This window comes from Phyllostomus hastatus, unplaced genomic scaffold (assembly GCF_019186645.2).
Source record: "Phyllostomus hastatus isolate PE091 unplaced genomic scaffold, TTU_PhHast_1.1 phas_contig_551, whole genome shotgun sequence".
In the NCBI taxonomy this organism is placed as follows: domain Eukaryota; kingdom Metazoa; phylum Chordata; class Mammalia; order Chiroptera; family Phyllostomidae; genus Phyllostomus; species Phyllostomus hastatus.
The window spans coordinates 8,696,144-8,716,395 of NW_025333909.1; the positions used below are offsets into that span (position 1 = coordinate 8,696,144).

General features: G+C 33.9%; 1 protein-coding gene across 1 annotated transcript in view; it reads right to left on the reverse strand.

The window, feature by feature from the left end:
• Nucleotides 1–5,094: 5,094 nt before the first annotated feature.
• The window catches only part of POF1B (POF1B actin binding protein), a 68,097-nt gene continuing 52,939 nt past the window's right edge, over nt 5,095–20,252 (reverse strand). Inside the window, exons 10-17 of the mRNA XM_045847535.1 lie at nt 19,941–20,033; nt 18,998–19,111; nt 17,571–17,723; nt 17,120–17,239; nt 15,695–15,823; nt 14,782–14,864; nt 8,836–8,950; nt 5,095–6,839 (exon numbers count right to left, since the gene is read on the reverse strand). Of these exons, the coding sequence (XP_045703491.1) occupies nt 6,834–6,839; nt 8,836–8,950; nt 14,782–14,864; nt 15,695–15,823; nt 17,120–17,239; nt 17,571–17,723; nt 18,998–19,111; nt 19,941–20,033 (813 nt within the window). The 3' untranslated portion in view covers nt 5,095–6,833. The remainder of the gene's footprint in view (nt 6,840–8,835; nt 8,951–14,781; nt 14,865–15,694; nt 15,824–17,119; nt 17,240–17,570; nt 17,724–18,997; nt 19,112–19,940; nt 20,034–20,252) is intronic.

Here is a 20,252-nt window from a genome sequence, read left to right on the forward strand (position 1 = left end):
CTCATAGAGCATGAGAGAATGCTATGAAAGTGCCCTTCCTAAGACTTGATATTTAATATTTAGACAAAACTAAATATTTATAACCTGATTAATAAGTAATAACATCTTGAGAAATGAATCTAAAATTATGTTTCTAATAGAGCATTATACATTTAAGAGGAAAACTTAAGTATTTGAGAAAGACTTCTGCAAACGAGCATAAAAATTATCTGCTATATTCAAACTAGTCATCATTCAGTACAATTCATGCAGCCAGATATATAGTAGTATTGCTTAAGACTCTATTAGCTGGGCTAATTATTCTTTAATGATCACTAACAGAAAAGAAATATATTAGTCAGTACGTGTTACATCAGTGCTTTTTTAAGCTTTACTGTCTGTAGAGCTTACCTAGGGATCTTGTTAAATACATATTCTGAATCAGTATGTGTGGGATGGGGCCTTCAATTCTGCATTTCCAGTGAACTCCCATGTGTCGCTACCAAAAGGGACAAAAGTCCCCAGTGTGATTCTTGTACTTTTTGGCAACTTTGCATAAAAAGATAGCTTATGGGTGAGACAGAGGCAATCTGTACTAGGGATATGGCAGGTGAGCTGAGATGCAAGTGAAAAGAAGGACCCAGTCACATGAAGATCATGTGTAAGAACATTCAAGGCAGAGAAACATGTCAATAACCTGAGATGGATCAAACTTCAGCTGGACCATGGTGTGGGGGACTGATGAGAGATGAAACCTGTGAGAATTTAAATGGGAAGCCATTGGAAGGTTTTAAGGAGGGAACATGTGATATGATTTACATTTTGATGATTATTCTGGAGGCTGTGTAAGGAGGGTATTGTAGAGAAGTTGAAGGAAGTAGGAAGCTACATAAAAACGTCATTCTAGTTGCCCATGGTTACAGAGGAGCTGGAGAAAAGTAGATGGATTTTTTCTTTCACTTATAAATTGGGTCTAGAAAGCCCCATCCAAGATAGAACAAATAAAAATTTAGTTTATGTAACAAACAAAAATTGTCTAAAATTACAAATTTGACTGCACAGATCTATCTTATGACAAAACACTTCACCTAAACATGCGGGTCAGAATACCATCATAACAACGAGAAATAATTCGGTAATTATTTTAAAAGCATTTTCCCAGAACTGTTCAGGACTATTTTGTGGAAATGGATTTCTCTGACTGTCACTTCTAAATGGCCTATACTATGATGGAGAGGAAAGGATTATTACTGTCACTTAGGACTGCTACTCGGGTATGGCTCTCAAATTCAACTCATGCTCATACAAGACAGCCAACAGTTCGAAACTAGAACTGCCCTTAAAATTATGTATGATATATTTTTGACCACATATAAAAGTAGAAGATAATAATGAACCCTTACAGAATATTGCCACTACCCAGCTTCAAGAGTTATCATTTTGTGGCCAAGTTTGTTTCATTTATATTATCCCCCCTCCTTCCTGTAGTGAGTTACCCAATTAGTTTATTTTGAAGCCACCTAATCTCAGTGGTTTAATGTGCACTAAATCCTACACATCGTTTTAAGGACTTTTGAAAAAAAAGAATTAAGAATATAGCAAAATTCTTAATCTTAAATATGCCTACTTCCAAAGAAAGAAAAAGAGACTCATCTCACACAAAGCCAAAGAAACAAAAGAATCCTCTCATGCAGATCTTGGACGATTTCCCCTTGTTGTGAAAATAAAAAAATACTGGCTAGACTTGGAATTCTATCCAATAAATTTTTTTCTGGCTAATAAGGCTTCTTGTGGAGAAAATGCAGAACTAGATTAGTACCCTAGAATGTCATTGTATCACAGAATGTTTGCAACTTTGTTCAGCTCCAACTTGTTCTCCCAAAATAATTAGCTTGTGCCCTAGCTGGTGTGGCTCAGTGGATTGAGTCCCAGCCTGTGAACCAGAGGGTCACCAGTTCAATTCCCAGTCAGGACACATGCCTGGGTTGTGGGCCAGGTCCCCAGTAGGGGGCACACGAGAGGCAACCACACATTGATGTTTCTCCTCTCTCTTTTCCCCTCTCTCTAAAAATGAATAAAATATTTTTTAAAAAAGAATGTTTAAAAAATAATTATCTTGGACATTTGATAGCGTTTCAAAAAGATCTCTTAGAACCTTGGATCTTAGATGAGAACTGGTGAGTGTTATTGGCAGTTTAGACACCCTGTAAAAGAGATTGTGACATTTGTAGGTTCAAGACTGTAGCATTAGATAATCCCAAACAAAAATGTTTTCACCTGCATTGTTCCAGTTGCTAAACCTTTCTCTTTCAACATTACCAGAATACCTATTTCAAAGGGAACTCTGCTTTATGTTTAATTTTGGACCAATTGGTAATTCAACTATCCCATTTATCCCACAATGTAAGTCCCAGTCACCTCCCCTTGACTCCAAAACTTGTCATCCTAGATCCCAATACCGTCTACTCATAACATGGCTGGCTCATCAGGCCCCTTTAGCAAACTACCTCAAAAGGCCTATATATTCTCCCATATTAAGAAACTCATCTGATTTGTTATATCTTGGCACACATGAGCAAAGGCTATCCCTTAACATAAACAATATCTGGAACATAAATTTAATAACAAAAATATTGTAATGTAATGGGATGGGAAACCAAACCCAATACCCTGGACTTCACACCTCCCCTACAACTGACCAATCCAAGGAGATTCCCAAGACAGCCTGGTTATCATGTAATTATGTCATACAACAATTCCAGTGTTCCTTTGTAGATTCAAAAGATGTATGTCTTATTTTGTCACTCAATATTAAAGATTTTATTAAAAGAGATGCAATAATTTACTACATTCTTTACTTTTAAACCTATACTTACTAGTTTATCTTAGGGTCAGAATGGAAGAGTTTGTATTTTTTATTAGACAGAAAGTACTATAGAAATCCAATATATTTAATAATGGTGTGTGGTGGAGGAAAGGTACCTTGTAGAGAAGTCTTCTTACTTTCAAAGTAATTAAGTCTATAGGATTATTTTCTTAGTTTCTCTTTCTGAAACTTTATTATTTGTATATAGAAATGTCACCAATTTTTGAATACTAATTTTGTATCCTCAACTTTGTTGAATCCATTTACTAGTTCTTGTAGGTTTTGTTGAAATTTTTAGGCTTTTTTACTTCAACGTCACCAACAAAAAGGTACCTAGGAAGAAATTTAACTAAGGAGATAAAAGACCTGTACTTATTTCTTAAAATTATAGGACATTGAAGGAAGAAATTGAGGAATGCAAATAAGTAGAAGCATCTGCTGTCTTCATAGATTAAAAGAATTAGCATAATTAAAATGTCCATACTGCCCAAAGCAATCTATAGATTCAATGTAATTCCTATTGAAATATCAATGTCATATTTCACAGATTTAGAACAAATATTCTAAAAATTAATATGGAAACAAAAAAGATTCTAATATCCTTAGCAATCTACAGAAAGAAGAACGAAGTTGGAGGGATCACAGTACCTGATACCAAACTATACTACAAAGCCACTGTCATCAAAACAGGCTGGTACTAGCATAAGAACAGACACATAGATCGATGGAACAGAATAGAGAGCCCAGAAATAAACCCACACCTTTATAGTGAATTAATGTTTGACAAGGAATATTACTCCATTTCATGAAATGGAGTAAAGACAGTCTTTTCAGTAAATGGTGTTGAGAAAATGGGACTGGTACATGCAAACAAATGAAACTAGACGACCAACTTACACCATACAGCAGAATAAACTCAAAATGGATAAGAGACTTACATGTAAGTCACAAAATGATAAAAGTCCTAGAAGAAAACATGCAGTAAAATCTCATATCTTAGTAGCAATGTTTGCCAATATATCTCCTAGGGCAAGGGAAATACAGGAAAAAGTAAATGGATCTATATCAAATTAAAAAGCCTCTACACAGCAAAAGAAACCAACAAAATGAAAAAGGGACCCACTGCTTGAGAGAACATATTCACCAATGATAACATCTAGTAAGGGGTTGATTCCCAAGATATAGAAAAAAAAGCTTTACAACTCAACACCAGAGAGATAGATAATACAATTTAAAAATGGACAAAGGACCCGAACAGACACTTTTCTAAAGAGGACCCACAGATGGTGCACACACATATGAAAGGATGTTCAACATCACTAATCATCAGAGATGCAAATTAAAACCACAATGAGATACCACTTCACACCGGTCAGAATGGCCAACATAACCAAATCAACAAACAACAAGTGCCGGAGAGGTTGTGGAGAAAAAAAACCCTAGTGCACTGTCAGTGGGATTGCAGACTGGTGCAGCCACTGTGGAAAACAGGATGGAATTTCCTCAGAACACTAAAAATGGAACTGCCTTTTGACCCAGTGATCCCACTTCTGGGATTATACCCTAAGAATCTCAAAACAATTCAAGAGAATAGATGCACTCCTATGTTCATTGCAGCGTTATGTACAATAACCAAGTGCTGGAAGCAGCCTAGGTCCCCATGAGTAAATGAGTAGGTAAAAATGTGGTACATTTACACAGTGGAATTCTATGTAGCAGAAAGAAAGCAGGAGCTCCTACCCTTTGCAACAGCTTGGGTGGAACTGGAGAGCATTATGCTAAGCTAAATAAGCCAGGCAGTGAAAGACAAATACCATATGATCTCATCTTTAACAGGAATGTAATCAACAAAACAAACAAGACTAGGCTTTTAAAGCAGAAACCTTGAACAGCCGGAGGTCCAACTACGTAAATTGTTGTCACTAGTAATCCACATCAGGCATTTTTAAAAAATAACAGGGGTGTTTTTATCTCTAACCTAAACATTCGTATGACAGTAACTTCCTGAGAAAAATGTAAAGTTAAGCTAAAAATCCATGCTATATGTGTTTTACTAGGATTTTCACAAAGACCATACAAACAGTTTATATATTTCATTCAGACACTTAGATTGTTTTGTATTTCTTACACAGTCTCCATTTTATTTGACATCTAAAGTGAAACAGTGGAATAGACATGAGATAATAGGCATTTCTCACCTGACGACATCTTTGCACTTTTCAGAGATAAGCTATATAAAACTTGTTAGAGAAATGAAATCACTGCTCTTTTTATTTATCTTAGTCACAAACTGGAAAAGAAATACATACATTTAACTTTATTAAGTGTAATAAGTACCTTGTTATCACAGACCCATTCAATCACTCTGTGTGGATGAAGTGAGCCAATGACATGCTTCCTAACTACCCCACGTTATGGACTGTTATTGTGGATGTTCTTGGGGGGGAAATTACACTTGTTCTAAGTTTCAAACAGTTGTGGTAGTTTTCTAGTAGGGTACTAAACACTTCCACTTCTATTGTATGTAATGGATATATAACATGACATAATAGTGTTACAGTTACACGTATAAGTAGTTAGCAGAAGAGAAGCTGCCCAGCTATTCCCACACCACAGGGGAAAATGTAAGGACGTAGCTCATGAAGAATATTAACATTTTCTATCACAAAATATTGATAAAACTAGAATTATGTCCATCCATATTATACAGCTAGACATCTTAAAGTATTAAGATGACAAAATAAGGCTTTTCACTGCATATCAAAACCCATTTGAAAATTAAGAGTATTAAAAGCATTTTTCTCACTTATGATTTGATTTATTGTAGTGTTTCATCTGTCCCTATCTTAACAGATATGACAGGATTCTATATGCATATTTGTAAAACCTCATTAAAATGTAACCCAAATATATTTGTTGCCTTAATCTATATTTTGTCAAATGCAAACATTTTAATTTTTGCTAATTATCAACTTTAAGCATAGTGCTTGAAATTAAGAAATTTCATTTTTATCTAGTAATATATTTAGGAAATATTTTTCTTCACTTTGTAAGGTCATTACAACCTAACTAATCAACTAGCTTTTAAGTACATTAAATACTCTTACTATAAAATCTCTTTCTCCCAAGTAGGATACAGAGATCAATAATTTGTTGTTGCTATTTTTCTTTCTTAAGCCTTTATGCAATATTTCAGTGTCACATTATGTATTCCCCTATAAAAATGTCTACCTTTTTTACCCACTACTACAATATATCGTTATATGTTTTTAAGGAAGTAAATGGGCTCATTTGGGGATGATAGGCTTTGAAAGCAGAGACTTGCCAAGCCACTGACATGTCGTTAGAACCATAATAGCACAACGTGCAAATTAGTGGAAATTTATTTAGTTGAAAAGATATTATTCCACTTTCCTACTTAATGAAGTTAACCATCACCCTTGATTTAGTTATGTATCTGAGAGTTATAAATAGCATGTAATGAAGCATCTCTTTTAGTCACAAGGTTTAATGTGAGAAAAACAAATATGTACTGTATATACCATGCACTAGTTAAAGTGTTTTTTAAAATTCAGTAGTTTTGCCTATTTTTGGGTAACAAACAGTGTTTATACTTGTAGCTGAACTGCTTATCTAATATTAAAGGAAAATCATCTAATGGAATAACTTGTAAAATCTCTACTCCCACAAATTAATTCAGTATCTAGGAAGCATCCTATTGAAAAATAGTGAAGCATGTCCTCCATTGTCTGCAATGGAAGTTTACTTAAGCGGTGAATGCTATATTGAATACAAGAATGTGATAGAAAGGACTCAGACCTCATCAATGGCTGGAGAGACTCATCTGGAGAACTAATTCATTCCATTAGATATACTGAGTAGTGCCATGGTTCCAAATTTTGATTGGCCTTTGGTTGTGGAAACATAATAATTAAAGTACTAATGCAGACACCCCTCCCAAAAAAACTTCTTTGTGTTGGAGAGTCATTCATGGCTAGAAAAGAAAAAAAAAGTTAGTTTACTACTGGCTTATAATGATTTTAGACATTGTCACAGTATGCACACAGTTTTGAAAAATGATTTAAACTGATAGACATAAAACCAAAGGAAATGCACTGCTTTTTTGTGGTGCTGTTTTGTGGTGCTCTTTTGTGGTGCTTTTTCAATGAAATGACTTTGTCTGACTTTGGTCAAGATAATGAGGAAGGACTCAGTAGATTTCTTTCTTGATGACATACTTAGAGGTTAAATGTGTCCAAATGTCCTTAACTGTTAATAAATATAGGTATTTCATCTTTAAACTTATTTAAATATATTTTGGACTTGCTATCACTATCTAGTCCTTTAAGATACTAAGTTTGATATTTATTGCTGCACGTTTTTAATAGAGAGTAGTAATGACTACCATTCTGTAGACCCTTTATTTGATATATGTTCACATTGATGCGCCCTCCGGGCACATGTGGTTAGTAGCAGCAATTGCTTTTCAGTCTTAAATTTGAACATCAAATAATCTCTGAGTGACACAGTTTAGATCCTATACTGACTTTCCTTTGCTGCTCATCTGGTTCTTGGGCTATCAAATACCCTTTATTAGTTAACAGCTAGTAGTGAGTAATTTGCAACTAATTAATGGCTTAAGAAACATCATATGTCAAAGATCAAACCACTTTTATTTTGCTGTTACTAAATGTTGGTTGCATATATTGATGATAGAGAACCATGTATATAAGGGTGATGGCTTGACTGTAGTTAGAAAAGGGCTTCAGAACTAAGCACTTTCTGAACTCTTTTCTTTACTTAAATATTTGAGCTTGTTCAACCAAAACATAATTTTAAAGTGAGTTATTTAATGGACACTTACTTTTATTAACTATACACCTGCAGTCATTTATTAGCTCCACATCTATAATATTTTATTAACTATACACCTATGATTTTAAATTTTTTTTCAAAAGGTTTTGCAAATGATTGATTGGCATTTGTATATTTATCTATTGCTCACCATGGTATGTTTGAGCATTTTAAGACCTTTATTGAAGTACAATAAACATTGCAGGACTGTTTAACAGCATCCCTGACCTTTACCCACCAGGTGCAAATAGTACCTAACCCCTAGTTGAGAAAACCAGAAATGTCTCTAAAAAGTGCTGAATGTCTCCTAAGGGGAAAACTTGCCCCTGGTAGACAACTTTTGTGCTAGGCGAAATATATCCCGTTTGCTGTTCTACTTTAAAAGTTAATTGGTCAATAGGTAGAATTTTTAGGAAAGTAGTTTTTAGTCCTTTAGAACAGGGGAGTTTTAGTAATCAGCCCCCTTAGCAATGTATTGGACTCTTTAGACAGATCCCAAGGTCCGTACCATCTTGTCATCCTAGAGAATGTTGTAGAAAAGTGTTAACCATTAAAATACTCTTCATCAGCTTAACTGCAAGTAGGGGATTTAAAGCTAGAAAATCTTATGATCTAGTTAGAAATATAGACACATTTCCTCTTTCAAAAATCTTAAAAATGTATAACCTACAGGAATAAGTATCCCATAGAAGATTGCAAGACAAATGATATTAAAACCTGCTTCTCCATCTTGCATTCTCCTTTATAATTGTCTATGACATTTTCTACCAGCTTTAGAAACAATAAGTTTTTTTTAAAATTTGAATAGAATTATTTCAATAACTCCAAAAATATGCAAGGAAATAAAATTAGTACATTGCCAATGTTAACTGTCTTCCTTTTGGGGGTAAAAGCCTATCTAATTTATTACTGTTTATATAATCAATGATAATGCCACATGTATGAATCAGTTCAAAGTTTCTTAATTCTTACTGTATATCAGTAAGGAAAATATGGAAAAATCTTAAGAGGAAAAAATCAAATTCTATAAGATTTTAGCTCATTCTCATCTTTTACCAGAATTTTCAAGGATGTTATATATAGAAATATATAAACCTTTAGTACTAATAGGACTAGATATGTCCAAGTGAACTTACACAGGTCCATTTGTCTTCTGTTTTCTCAATCACAACTGTGTGTGTGTCACTACCTGGTGGTATGTATTCATAGTCATCATACAGGAGGCCTAGGATTGGGTATTGTGTCTTGTACCTGTACAGACAAAAAAGGTAGTTGCAGGCTGCGCAAGAAAATAACTTTCATTCCTATTTAGTCTCTCCTAGTTTGCTTCCCCTTATTAAATTAATTTGACTGCATGACTTAACTTTTTCCAAAAAAAAAACAAAACAAAAACAAACCCTCACCTGTTAACTTATAAAGATTCACTATGATTATTTTCAAAAGAGTAAGAGGGAGGCACTTCTGTTTCTGGAAATAATGGACCACAGGCAGCACAAGATAGTGATCACAAAGGAGGGAAACAAATGACATGAGTCCTACAAATGCCTAGAGATTTCCTGGGTCACAGTATAGGGAAAGGGAAGCCAAACAGATCCTAGCAGCCTCACCCAGTTGAGGTGAATTTCAAGTAAAAAGTATGTCAAAGCAGCCAGAATTTGTGAAGCAGAAGAACAGACAGGAGAGAGGTCCACACGTGGGGAGAGGCCAAGAGACCTGTAGAGGGGTTCCCCACAAGCCTTTGGGTGAGTGCTTATCAGTGTAGGGACGTGACAATGTTAACAAGGAAGGGGAAAGAACCAGTGAAAAGGAATAGTATGGAAATTCCTAGAGCTCACAGAGTCATGGGAATAGTTTGTGTTCCACTAACCAGAGTGGAAAGAGCTAGTATGGGGAACATCAGGCAAAAACTACAGAAGAGTATTGCCTCAGTAGTAGGATGACATTAGTCCTGGACTGCAGGTTCGAACAGTTTGAAAGCAAGATTTAAAAGTATTTAACTCTTTCTAAGTAACTTATCTTTATCTCAGAACAAAGCCACAAAATACTTAAAGGGATAATAAAAATATTCAGAACTGAAGTATGTAAAATAACATATGTGGCATTCAATGAAAAATGAGCAACCATGCAATGAAGCAGGAATATATGGCTAATAATGAAGAGAAAGATAAATGAGGAGAAACAAACCAAGAAATGATATGTAAAAGAAACAAGTAAGCAAGTGTACAACTATTAAAAATATAAAAGTGTAAGTTATATACTCAATTAGCAGAAAGCATGAACATTATGAGAAGAACAATAAAGGGTATAAAGATCTACATAGAACTTCTACAAGTAAAAATTACATTGTATAGGATTAAGAATACTTAGGCACTGCAGAAGAAAATACTACTACACTTGAAGACATCAAGAGAAATGATCTAGAATAAAACATGAGAGTAAATACATTGAAAAAATGTACAGAGTGAGTTAGCTATATAAAATGTCAGGTACTCTCATATAAGTGTAATTGAAGTCCTACAGGATTAGCAGGAGACAAAAATAGTTGACAAAATCGTGACCAAACAGTTCTCAAAGTCATTGAATACTACATAGACACATCCAAGAAGCCCAATGAACAGCAAGGAAAAGAGTGATGAAGAAAAACACAGAGGCTCATTATTGTCAAAGTTTTGAAAACCAGTGATAAAAAATATCGCAACAGCCAGAGATAAAAGAACATTACTCAAAAGGGAAAATGGTCATAAGATAAACAGCAAACTTATCAGACAGTGGAAATCAGAAGACAGTGGAATAACATGTTTAAAGCACTCATAGAAAAAATAACTGTCAACTTAATTATCCTATACACAGTAAAATGACTTTGAATTATGAATGCAAACCCAACTTAAAAAGCCAAGAGAAGTCTTCCCCAGCAGAGTAGCATGGCAAGAAATGTTAAAGGAAGTTCTTCAGGCAGACAGAAGATGAAAATTAGATGAAAATTTGGAGCTAAGTAAAAGAATGAATAGCAACAGCAAAGATAAATATGTGGGTAAATTTAAAACAGGATTGGATATTATTTTTATTATTAATATTTCTTTAAAAATAATTGACTATTGGAAGGAAAATTATACTGTATTGAGGGTTTATAATATATGTAAAGTAAATATGTATGGCAAAGATAGCAAAAAATTGTGAAGGAAAAATGGAAATATACTATCATAAAGAGTGCATGCTACATGTAATGAGGTATAATAATATTACTTGAAGGTAGACTGTGATATCAAGAATATCTTAAGCCTTTGCAGTTATAAAAAAGAAGTATACCTAATAAGTCAATAAAACTGATGAAATACAACAATGAAAAAATGACTAATCCAAGAGGAAAAAAGAAAAGAGGAACAGTAGAACAAAGACAATATGGGACACATAAAAGACAAATTGCAAGATGGTAAATTTAAATTTAAATGCAAACATAGATAATCACATTAAATATAAATGGTTTAAACACTCTAATTAAAAGGCAAATATTGCTATATTGAATAAAAATACAAGACCCAACTATGTATGCTATTTATAAAAATAACTTTAATATAAACTAATTAATAGAATGAACTGACAAGAATAGAAACATATTTCCCATGTAATCTGCAATCAAAAGAAAGCTAGAGTAGTTATGATATCAGATGAAGTAGCCTTAAGAACAGGAAGCATTATTAGGGATATAGAGGGTCATTTAATAATGATAGAGGTATAAGTTCCTCCACAAAATGTAACAGTCCTTAACTTTGTTCAGTAGAACAGAACAATCCTAAATGTGTATTCACCTCCTACCAGGAATTCAAAATAATGATGCAAAAACTGATAGAAATTAACAGAGAAATAAACAAATTCACATTATGAGTTAGAGATTTTGGCATGTCTTCTAAGATAATTAATACTAGAAGTAGATGGGAAGTCCATTAAGATACAGAAGCTATAAACAATACTAATAATCAAATTGAGCTAAATGACATTTATAAAATGTTCCACTCATCATCAGATTATATGTATTCTTTTCAAAGACACAGAACATTTACCAAGAGAGTCTCTATTCTGGCTTCCAAAACAAATCTCAATAAATTTAAACTGTTTATAATGAATACTAAGTATGTTTTCTGACTATAATGAAATTAAATAAGGAATCAGTAAAAATATATATATATATAGAAAGTTCTGAAAGATTTTGAAACTAAAGAATACAGTTAATGAAACTACAACTTAAAATTGGGAGATGCAGTTAAAGCAGTGGTTAAACAAAAACATATAGCAATAAAACTTATCTTAAAAGAGTTCTAAAATCAGTGTTCTATGTTTCTGGGTTGGAAACTAGAAAAGAGAAGATTAAGTGGAAAGTAAACATAACAAAGAAAATAAAGATAAGAAATCAATGAAATATAAAATAGTAAGAGTAGAGGAAAACCAATTAAAATCTGGTTCTCTAAGAATATTTCTAAAATTGATATAGCTCTAACCAAACTGATTATTAAAGAAAGAGATAACATACTATTTTCCAATACCAAGAAAGAGAAGTTATCACCTCACTCCTGTTAGAATGGCTTGTATCAAAAAGACAAAATAAAACAAGTGTTGACAAGGATGTGGAGAAAATGGAACTATTGTGCACTATTTGTGGGAAAGTAAACTGGTGCAGCCACTACAGAAAACAATATGGACCTGGCTGGTGTGGCTCAGTAGATCGAGTGCTAAGCTGTGAACCGAGAGGTTGCTGGTTCAATTCCCAGTGGGGGCACATGCCGGGGTTGCAGGCCAGGTCCCTGGTTGGGGGCATGTGAGAGGCAACTGATAGATGTATCTCTTGTACATTGATGTTTCTCTCCTTCTCTTTCTCTCTCTCTACCCTTCTCTCAAAAAATAGATAAATAAAGTCTTTAAAAATAAAAGAAAAGAAATAAAATATAAATTGTATTTAACTTTTAAAAAAGAAAACAATATGGAGGTTTCCCAAAAATTAAAAATAGATGTACCAGATGACCTAGTAATTAATGTATACACACACAAACACATAATGGAATATTATACACCCATAAAAAGTGAGGAAATCCTACCATTTATGACAACATGAAATACTTGTAAGTCAGCAGAAGACAAATACCATATGATCTGACTTATATGTGGAATAAAAAAAAACAAACCCACAGAAACAGAGAACAGATTGGTGGTTGGCAGGTGGGTGAAATGGGTAAAGATGGTCAAAAGGTACAAAATTCCAGCTATAAAATAAATGTCCTGAGGATGTGATATACAGCATGGTGGCTATAGTTAATAATACTCTATCATATGTTTGAAAGTTGCTAAAAGAGTAGATCTTAAGATTCCTTATCTCAAGGAGAAAAATTTGTAATGATGTGTGGTGATGGATGTTAACTAGACTTCGACTTTGCAGTATACGCATATAATGAATCATGTACATCTGAAATTAATATGATGTTATATGTCAATCATATGTAAGTGATTAAAAAAGTGATTCTATGTCTTTAAAGCATTATAAAAAAGGTTTTGTCTTGAAAACATAATAAAAGAAAATATGATAAATTTATGCCCCCAAAACTCAATAGCTGAGATAAAATGCACAAATTCCTTGACTACAGGACAGGAACATTCTCCCCATTTCTCTTTCACACCCACTGGAGTTGCTGGGGCACTTGGATAAGCAAATGAAAGAAATTGCATCAAGATTGTAAATGAACAAGTCAAACTATCTCTATTCGTAAATGGTATGATCTTGTACAAATACATTTCTAAAGAAATACAATGAAATTATAGAATTAATAAATGAATTTAGCAAGGTTAAAGAAAACAAAGTCAATACACAAAAATATATTTTAATCCTATATGGTTGCAATTGTACAATCTGAAAATGAAAAGAAGGAAAGATTTCTATTTTAAATAATATCAAAAACAATATAGGGCTGAAATTTGGTGACAGAGGATGGTTTGACTTTGGGTGGTGGGCACACAAAGCAATATACCGATCATGTAGCATAGAATGTATGCTTGAAACTTATATGACCGTAAAACCACTGTCGCCCCAGTCAGTTTAATTTAAAAGAGGAAAAAAGAATATAATACTTAGAAATAAATTTAACAAAATAAGCACAAGAAGTGTGCAATGAAAACTACACAATATTGTTTTAAAAAATTAAAGGGGATCTGAATGGAAAAGGATCCCAAGCTCATGGGTCAGAACACTTAATATTGTTAATTAACATGGCAATTACCAAACTTTTCTACATATTCAATTACATTCCTGTAGGAATCTCAATGGAGTTTTTTTTTTACAGAAATTGACAAGTTTATCCTAAAATTCATATGGAAAATCAAAGGACCAAAAATAGTTTAGGCAGTCTCGAAAGCTCTCATTCCTGATTTCAAAACTTAACCCCTCCAAAAGCTATAATAATCAGGACCTCATGGTACTGGCATGAAGAAAAATAGATCAATGGAGTAAAATTGAGAATCTACTTGAGAGTCTACAAATTTGCCCTTATATTTATGATCGGTTTATTACTGGCAAGTGTACCAAGGCAATTCAATAGGGGAAAGAATAGTATATTCCACAAATGATGCTGGCACAACTAGATATCCCTATGTGCAAGAATGGATTTGGGCCATGGCTGGTGTGACTCAGTGGATTGAGCACCAGCCTGCAAACCAAAGGGTCACCAGTTCGATTCCCAGTCAGGGCATATGCCTGGGGTGCAGGCCAGGTCCCCACACCTTGATATTTCTCTCCCTCTCTTTCTCCCTACCTTCTCCTCTCTCTAAAACTAAAAAAATAAATATATTTTTTAAAAGAATAGGCTTGGACCCCTACTTCACACCATACACAAACTAATTCAAAGTGATCATAGAACTAAACATAATAAATAAAGCTATAAAACTCTTAGAAGAAACCATAGGTCTAAATTTCTATGACTTCAGATTAAGCGATGGTTTCTTTAGGAGAATTTCTGGCCTGCAAAAGACACATAAATTATGATGCTATAACTTGGATTATGTAATAAGCAAAGCTATATTAAGTTTTATTAAAAATACATTACTTTTTAGTAGTGATTGTAGTCCTTCCACCACTGCAGGTTTGATTATGAGATGAATATATTTCTTGTCTCAGCTTTGAGAGTTCCTTAGAAATAAAAGGCAATATATAATCATTTGAAAACAGTAGAAATATGAGATACAAAGTATGTTCGACCATTTAACAAGGTTACCAAGAATAATTACTTGTTTTTCTTCCTTGTTCACCTTGAGGTAAAAATGTTCTAATCCCGCATGTTGAATACTACATATTTTTGCTTCATGGTGCCCAATAAGTTACATTACATGTCTGTGCAGGAATCCATTAGCGGGTATAGGATTTCTATATTTGAGGGATAACACGAGATTGAATGGATATGGTTCTCAAGATGATGTGGAAGGTTTTGTCCTAAAAAGCCTGACAAGTAAAGCCATAGCAGAAAAGTGCTGAAACTTCACAATGGAAGCATTGTTTCCTAACGGAAGTGGATCACTGAACATTACTACAAGTACCATTTGTTTAACAACAACAATACAATATCAGCCACTATTTTTGGTAGTTCCTTCCTTTGGTACTGGTTTTATAACAGCTCCTGGACTACCTGCTACAGATACAGAGAGGAATATAACACAGTCCCTTGCTAAAATGGCTAATAATGTAGTGAGGAGCTCCCAGTCTTATTGGGAGTTCCATGGGTGATGAGATATAAAATCAATATCTTCAGAATATGAAATAAACCATACTTATTTTTGCTTCGATTGTAGCTTTCATTTGAATTCTGTTTCACAAAATATGCATCTTCCACCACTTCACACTCACCTTCTACTTCCTGAATAAAGGGGGTCTTAGAAACATGGCCTCCTCTGACTCATGGACAGTTTCATCTTACAGGACTGAGTTGTATTGCTCCTCTCTACCTATATCCCAGCCTTTCTTACCTCTGACTGACGCTTTATAAGGGAATCCTTTTCTTCCAGCAAGCTCGTCAGTTCATGAAGCTTGAATTGGAAGTCACTGCAGCTTCCTTCTCTTCTCAATACATCTTTTTGGTACTGACTTAATTGAGTCTAAGAATTTAAAAAGACATGAGAATTATTTTAATTTTCATTTACAGGATAGGTGACTGAATTCCGGAAAGGTTAAGTGACAGAAAGTCATATAGCTAGCTATGAAATGAAGAGCAAAATACTAATAGTTATAAAAACTTATAGAACTTTATGAATGTAAAATATGAATTGACATGCAAAGTAGAAATGGATCATTTTTTAAAAAGCGCCTTTACAATTTAGGAAAAGACATTACCTAAGTAACAGCCCTAGGCCACAATAATTAAAATAATGCTAGGAAAACAGGGACTTTAGATCACTCAAATTCTAATTAAGGAAAACTCAATAATAATGGCTAATACATCATGATTTACAGTTCACAAAATATTCCTCCTGCATGGCTTATCTCAGTTCTCCCAGTAACCCTGTGAGATAAGCATTATTAGAACAGTTTAAAAAACAGGTGGATGAAATCCAGAGAGGTTAAAATGACGCAGATTTACATAATTAATAAAAAGCATAGCTGCAACTAATCCGGTCCATTTTCCTCTTTAGGTCCATTATTTGTGCACAGATGGCTGTTAAGTTAAAGTGTTATAGTTCCCATTAGGATGGGAAAACAACTAGGGGAGGAAGTCTGCTAGAAAAATCACTAGGCTTTTGAAGAAATTATATTTTGTCTCATCCTGACTTTCTGTTGAGATTGTCCAGTGATATTTGCTGAGAAAAACCTGTGGTCAGTTTTCCATTAACATGTTTAATATATTTAGCTACATTTAGGAATCACTAAATTAAGAGTTAGTCAATTTTGCCTAAAATTACAAGATAAGGCAATGTATACTTATTCTTACAAATATCACCTTAATTGTGATGCCAATTACACGTACATAATACGACACTGTTTTTATCCTTGTGCTTGACAGAGGTCTTCCTATGTATCAAAGTCAAGTGAGGATTTGTATGAACCCAACTGTGGCTTTGCTGGATAATCTCAAATGTTGCTCTTTCCTGTATAAGAATGCTTTAGGCAAGATCATAAAGGGTTCCCTGACTATCAAATAAATAAGTAGATAAAAATTAAAAACCAAAACCCCGAATTTAGTGTCTTTTTTATTTCCTAGAAAAGAGTAATCAAAATTAGAAAATAATTTAGCAATATTTCATACACAGTGATATGTATTTATGTAAAGGTTTTAGGGCATATTCCTAAAACTCTACCTTCACTTGATATTTCCTTGTAGCTTTAAACTTGAAACCATTATTATCCTCTTAGAAATTTTGTGGTGACTTGTGTAATGCAGTGTAGGATCAACATACCCTTAGCTTGCAGAGCTCTCTATCTTTCTCCATTCTTAAGTTTTTCACCATCTCCATGTAATAGTTGCCAACCTCATCCATTTTAGCCTGCAGCATCGGGCCTGTGCAAGTCTCAGAAACCTACCCAAGACAACACAAGTTTCTGTAATTGCATTGTTATGAAGGAAATAGACATTGTATTACAAGATTTATTAGATGAAAGCCCATGATTATATGAGAAATTGAAATAATGAGAGCACTTTTTATGAAATGCATTAGATAGCCCAAATGGCAGGGAGATAAGACATATCTACATAGGAGAACATCAGAACAAACTCCATGTATTTTCCCAAAAGGAAAAGGATTACATATATATAGTTATACACTGTAAACTACAAATATATATACTTGCCAATGCTAAGTTCACAATAGTATAACTAAGGCAGTCACATATGTTTAAAAAATTTAATACCTGCATTCTAAGATTTTTATTTTCTTGCTCTAAATTATGTTTACAGTATTCCATTTCTTTTAATCTATATTCCATGTCTGATAGTGTATGTCGAAGAGAGAGAATACTTTCTTCCAATGCTTGGCATTTTGAGTTTGAGTCTTGAAGTCCTTGCTGTAAAGAAGACATAAGTAAAGAAGACATAAATAAATAAGACAAATGGGTTCTACTTTGGGAGGGGCCATAGTGTTCTTTTAGTAAATTAGTGTGATGAATTAAAGCAAATATTGTTTCATCCCTAGTTTTCTTAAATATTGACCTTTTAAATTGTAAGTTAAATCAGCCAGGTAAAATATTACAATAGATTCTTGCCCATAGTCTGACTTGCCTATCTTATATGAGAAGGAATCAAGAAGACTAGATGAATTTTCTTCTTTTTAAATTTTTAAATTTTATTTTTTATTTATTTTTAGAGAGAGGGGAAGGGAGGAGAAAAAGGGAGAGAAACATCAATGTGTGGTTGTCTCTTGCGCGCCCCCTACTGGGGACCTGGTCCACAACCCAGGCATGGGAATTCCGCTGACTCGGAATCAACCAGCAATCCTTTGATTCACAGGCTGCACTCAATCCACTGAGCCACACCAGCCAGGGCAAGACTAGATGAATCTGACTCTTGTTAGTCTTTGACAATACTGTACCCTGCCTTCTAGTAGGGACCAAAATTACCATATGCCTGATTATTTATGTGACAACTGGCACTGTCATGGCAGTGAAGATCAGGAAAGTGTCAGCCTTAGAGACTCAATACAATTTCCTAGGAATCAACTCTGCTCAGACATCTGGAGATCACTTCTACAGTTGATTCTTTCACTGATTTATTGAAAAAACATGTGTTAAGATTTTTTTTTAAGTAATTACTTTTTTAAGATTTTATTTATTTATTTTTAGAGAGGGACGGGAGGGAGATAGAGAGACAGAGAGAGAAACATCAATGTGTGGTTGCTGGGGGGCATGGCCTGCAACCCAGTCATGTGCCCTGACTGGGAATCGAACCTGTGATGCTTTGGTTCACAGCCCGCGCTCAATCCACTGAGCTATGCTAGCCAGGTCTGTGTTAAGATCTTTAAAAAAAATTTTCTTCACGAAATGTCAGTAGATACAATCAATGAGTGAATTCAGATTTTCAATAGTTATGCAATCATTGTCATCCAACAGCATAGATGAGTGGGGACTGTGTAAACTTTATATTTAAAATACCTAAGGCTATCTTTTTCTGAGGGACTTTTCTGTCATTGGAAATATCAAAAACCACTCAATTCTCATATGAACAAATTGTTCCATCATATTTTAATAGTGTTTGGAGTGTATCTCATAACTCCAGTGTACCAGTAATTAAGCATAGGAAAAACCATCCATCTAGTTTATCATCAATGAAAATATGAAATTACCTGCTGCTGACGGTTATTTGCTCTCACTGATGCCAAGAGTTCTTCGTATTCTTTTATCTGAGTTTCTTTGAAAACCAAGTCTTTTTCAAGTCTTAACTTGTCATTTTCCAGGGACTAAAACAAAATTATTTGTTATGACTCAGAATTACAGAAACTGGTCCAAAGTCACATAATACAAAGACTCGTTTACATTGGAAGGTTTAAATAAGCACTTTTCACTTGTAGTTGCTAAGAAACAGAATTGTTAAACTTAAGCAAAATATGGGATACAAAAGTATTGAGCCTTTAAAAACCTGTACATTAAAAGAGACAACTTGATGAATTGACTAATTCAAAGTCCAACGAAGCAGAACCTTTTAAATTATTTTAATGTTTTACTCCAATCTTCAAAGACTCCTTGTTAATCCCAGCAGGTGGTAAATTTTCAAAGTAGAGTCTAAATGTGTTCATCAGAACTCAGAAAAAAAAATCCAACTCCAAAGTCCTCAAGGAGTTATTCATTGTATAAAAAATATTCTGAATGGATCTAATTGATGGCACCAAGAACAATTAAAATAGAAAAGCTTAAATTCTTAGAGAAGGACATTTTCAAGTATTCAGAAAAATTCAGAGTGTGTTTTATTTTTACAGAAAAGGGGGAGTTCCCATTCAATGAGTCAGATTCTGTATTCTAGTTTTAGAAGCTACTCCCTAGCTTTAAGCAGTAAATTGCCTTAGCTGTAAACTAATTAATAAGTGCATTCTCGACTTTCTTTCTTTTAACATGGGACAGCTTGTTTTCCCTGTCAGCATCAATGAACTGTTTCAAGAAATTAACGATGTCTAGGTAAGCATAAAGCTGTGTTGAACTAAATTTTAAAAGGTAGACTGAATGCCTTGATTTCTATGTTAGGAAGGTAGGAACTAGAAAGACTTTGGAAAGAAAAATCAAAATATATGTTACTGTCAAGTCATTTTGAAGATGACGAAGCTCCTCTCGTATGTTGCTGAATGTGGATAGCACTAGCCGGAGTGATTTTTCAGACATGCCCCTCATCTGGAGGAAGAAAACAATTACTGGTTTATTTATACTAGCATTTAAAAATAGGCAATGTAAGTGATACTGGTTCTGATTTTTCTGTTCCTACCAGCAAACTTATTAACAGTTTTATTTTTGCTATGACAATATTATTAATAACATGCATAAATAATTCAAGCAATTCTCCTGAAGAGATCATTGTTATATAATTAGAATAGAGTACAGTATTTTTTTTCA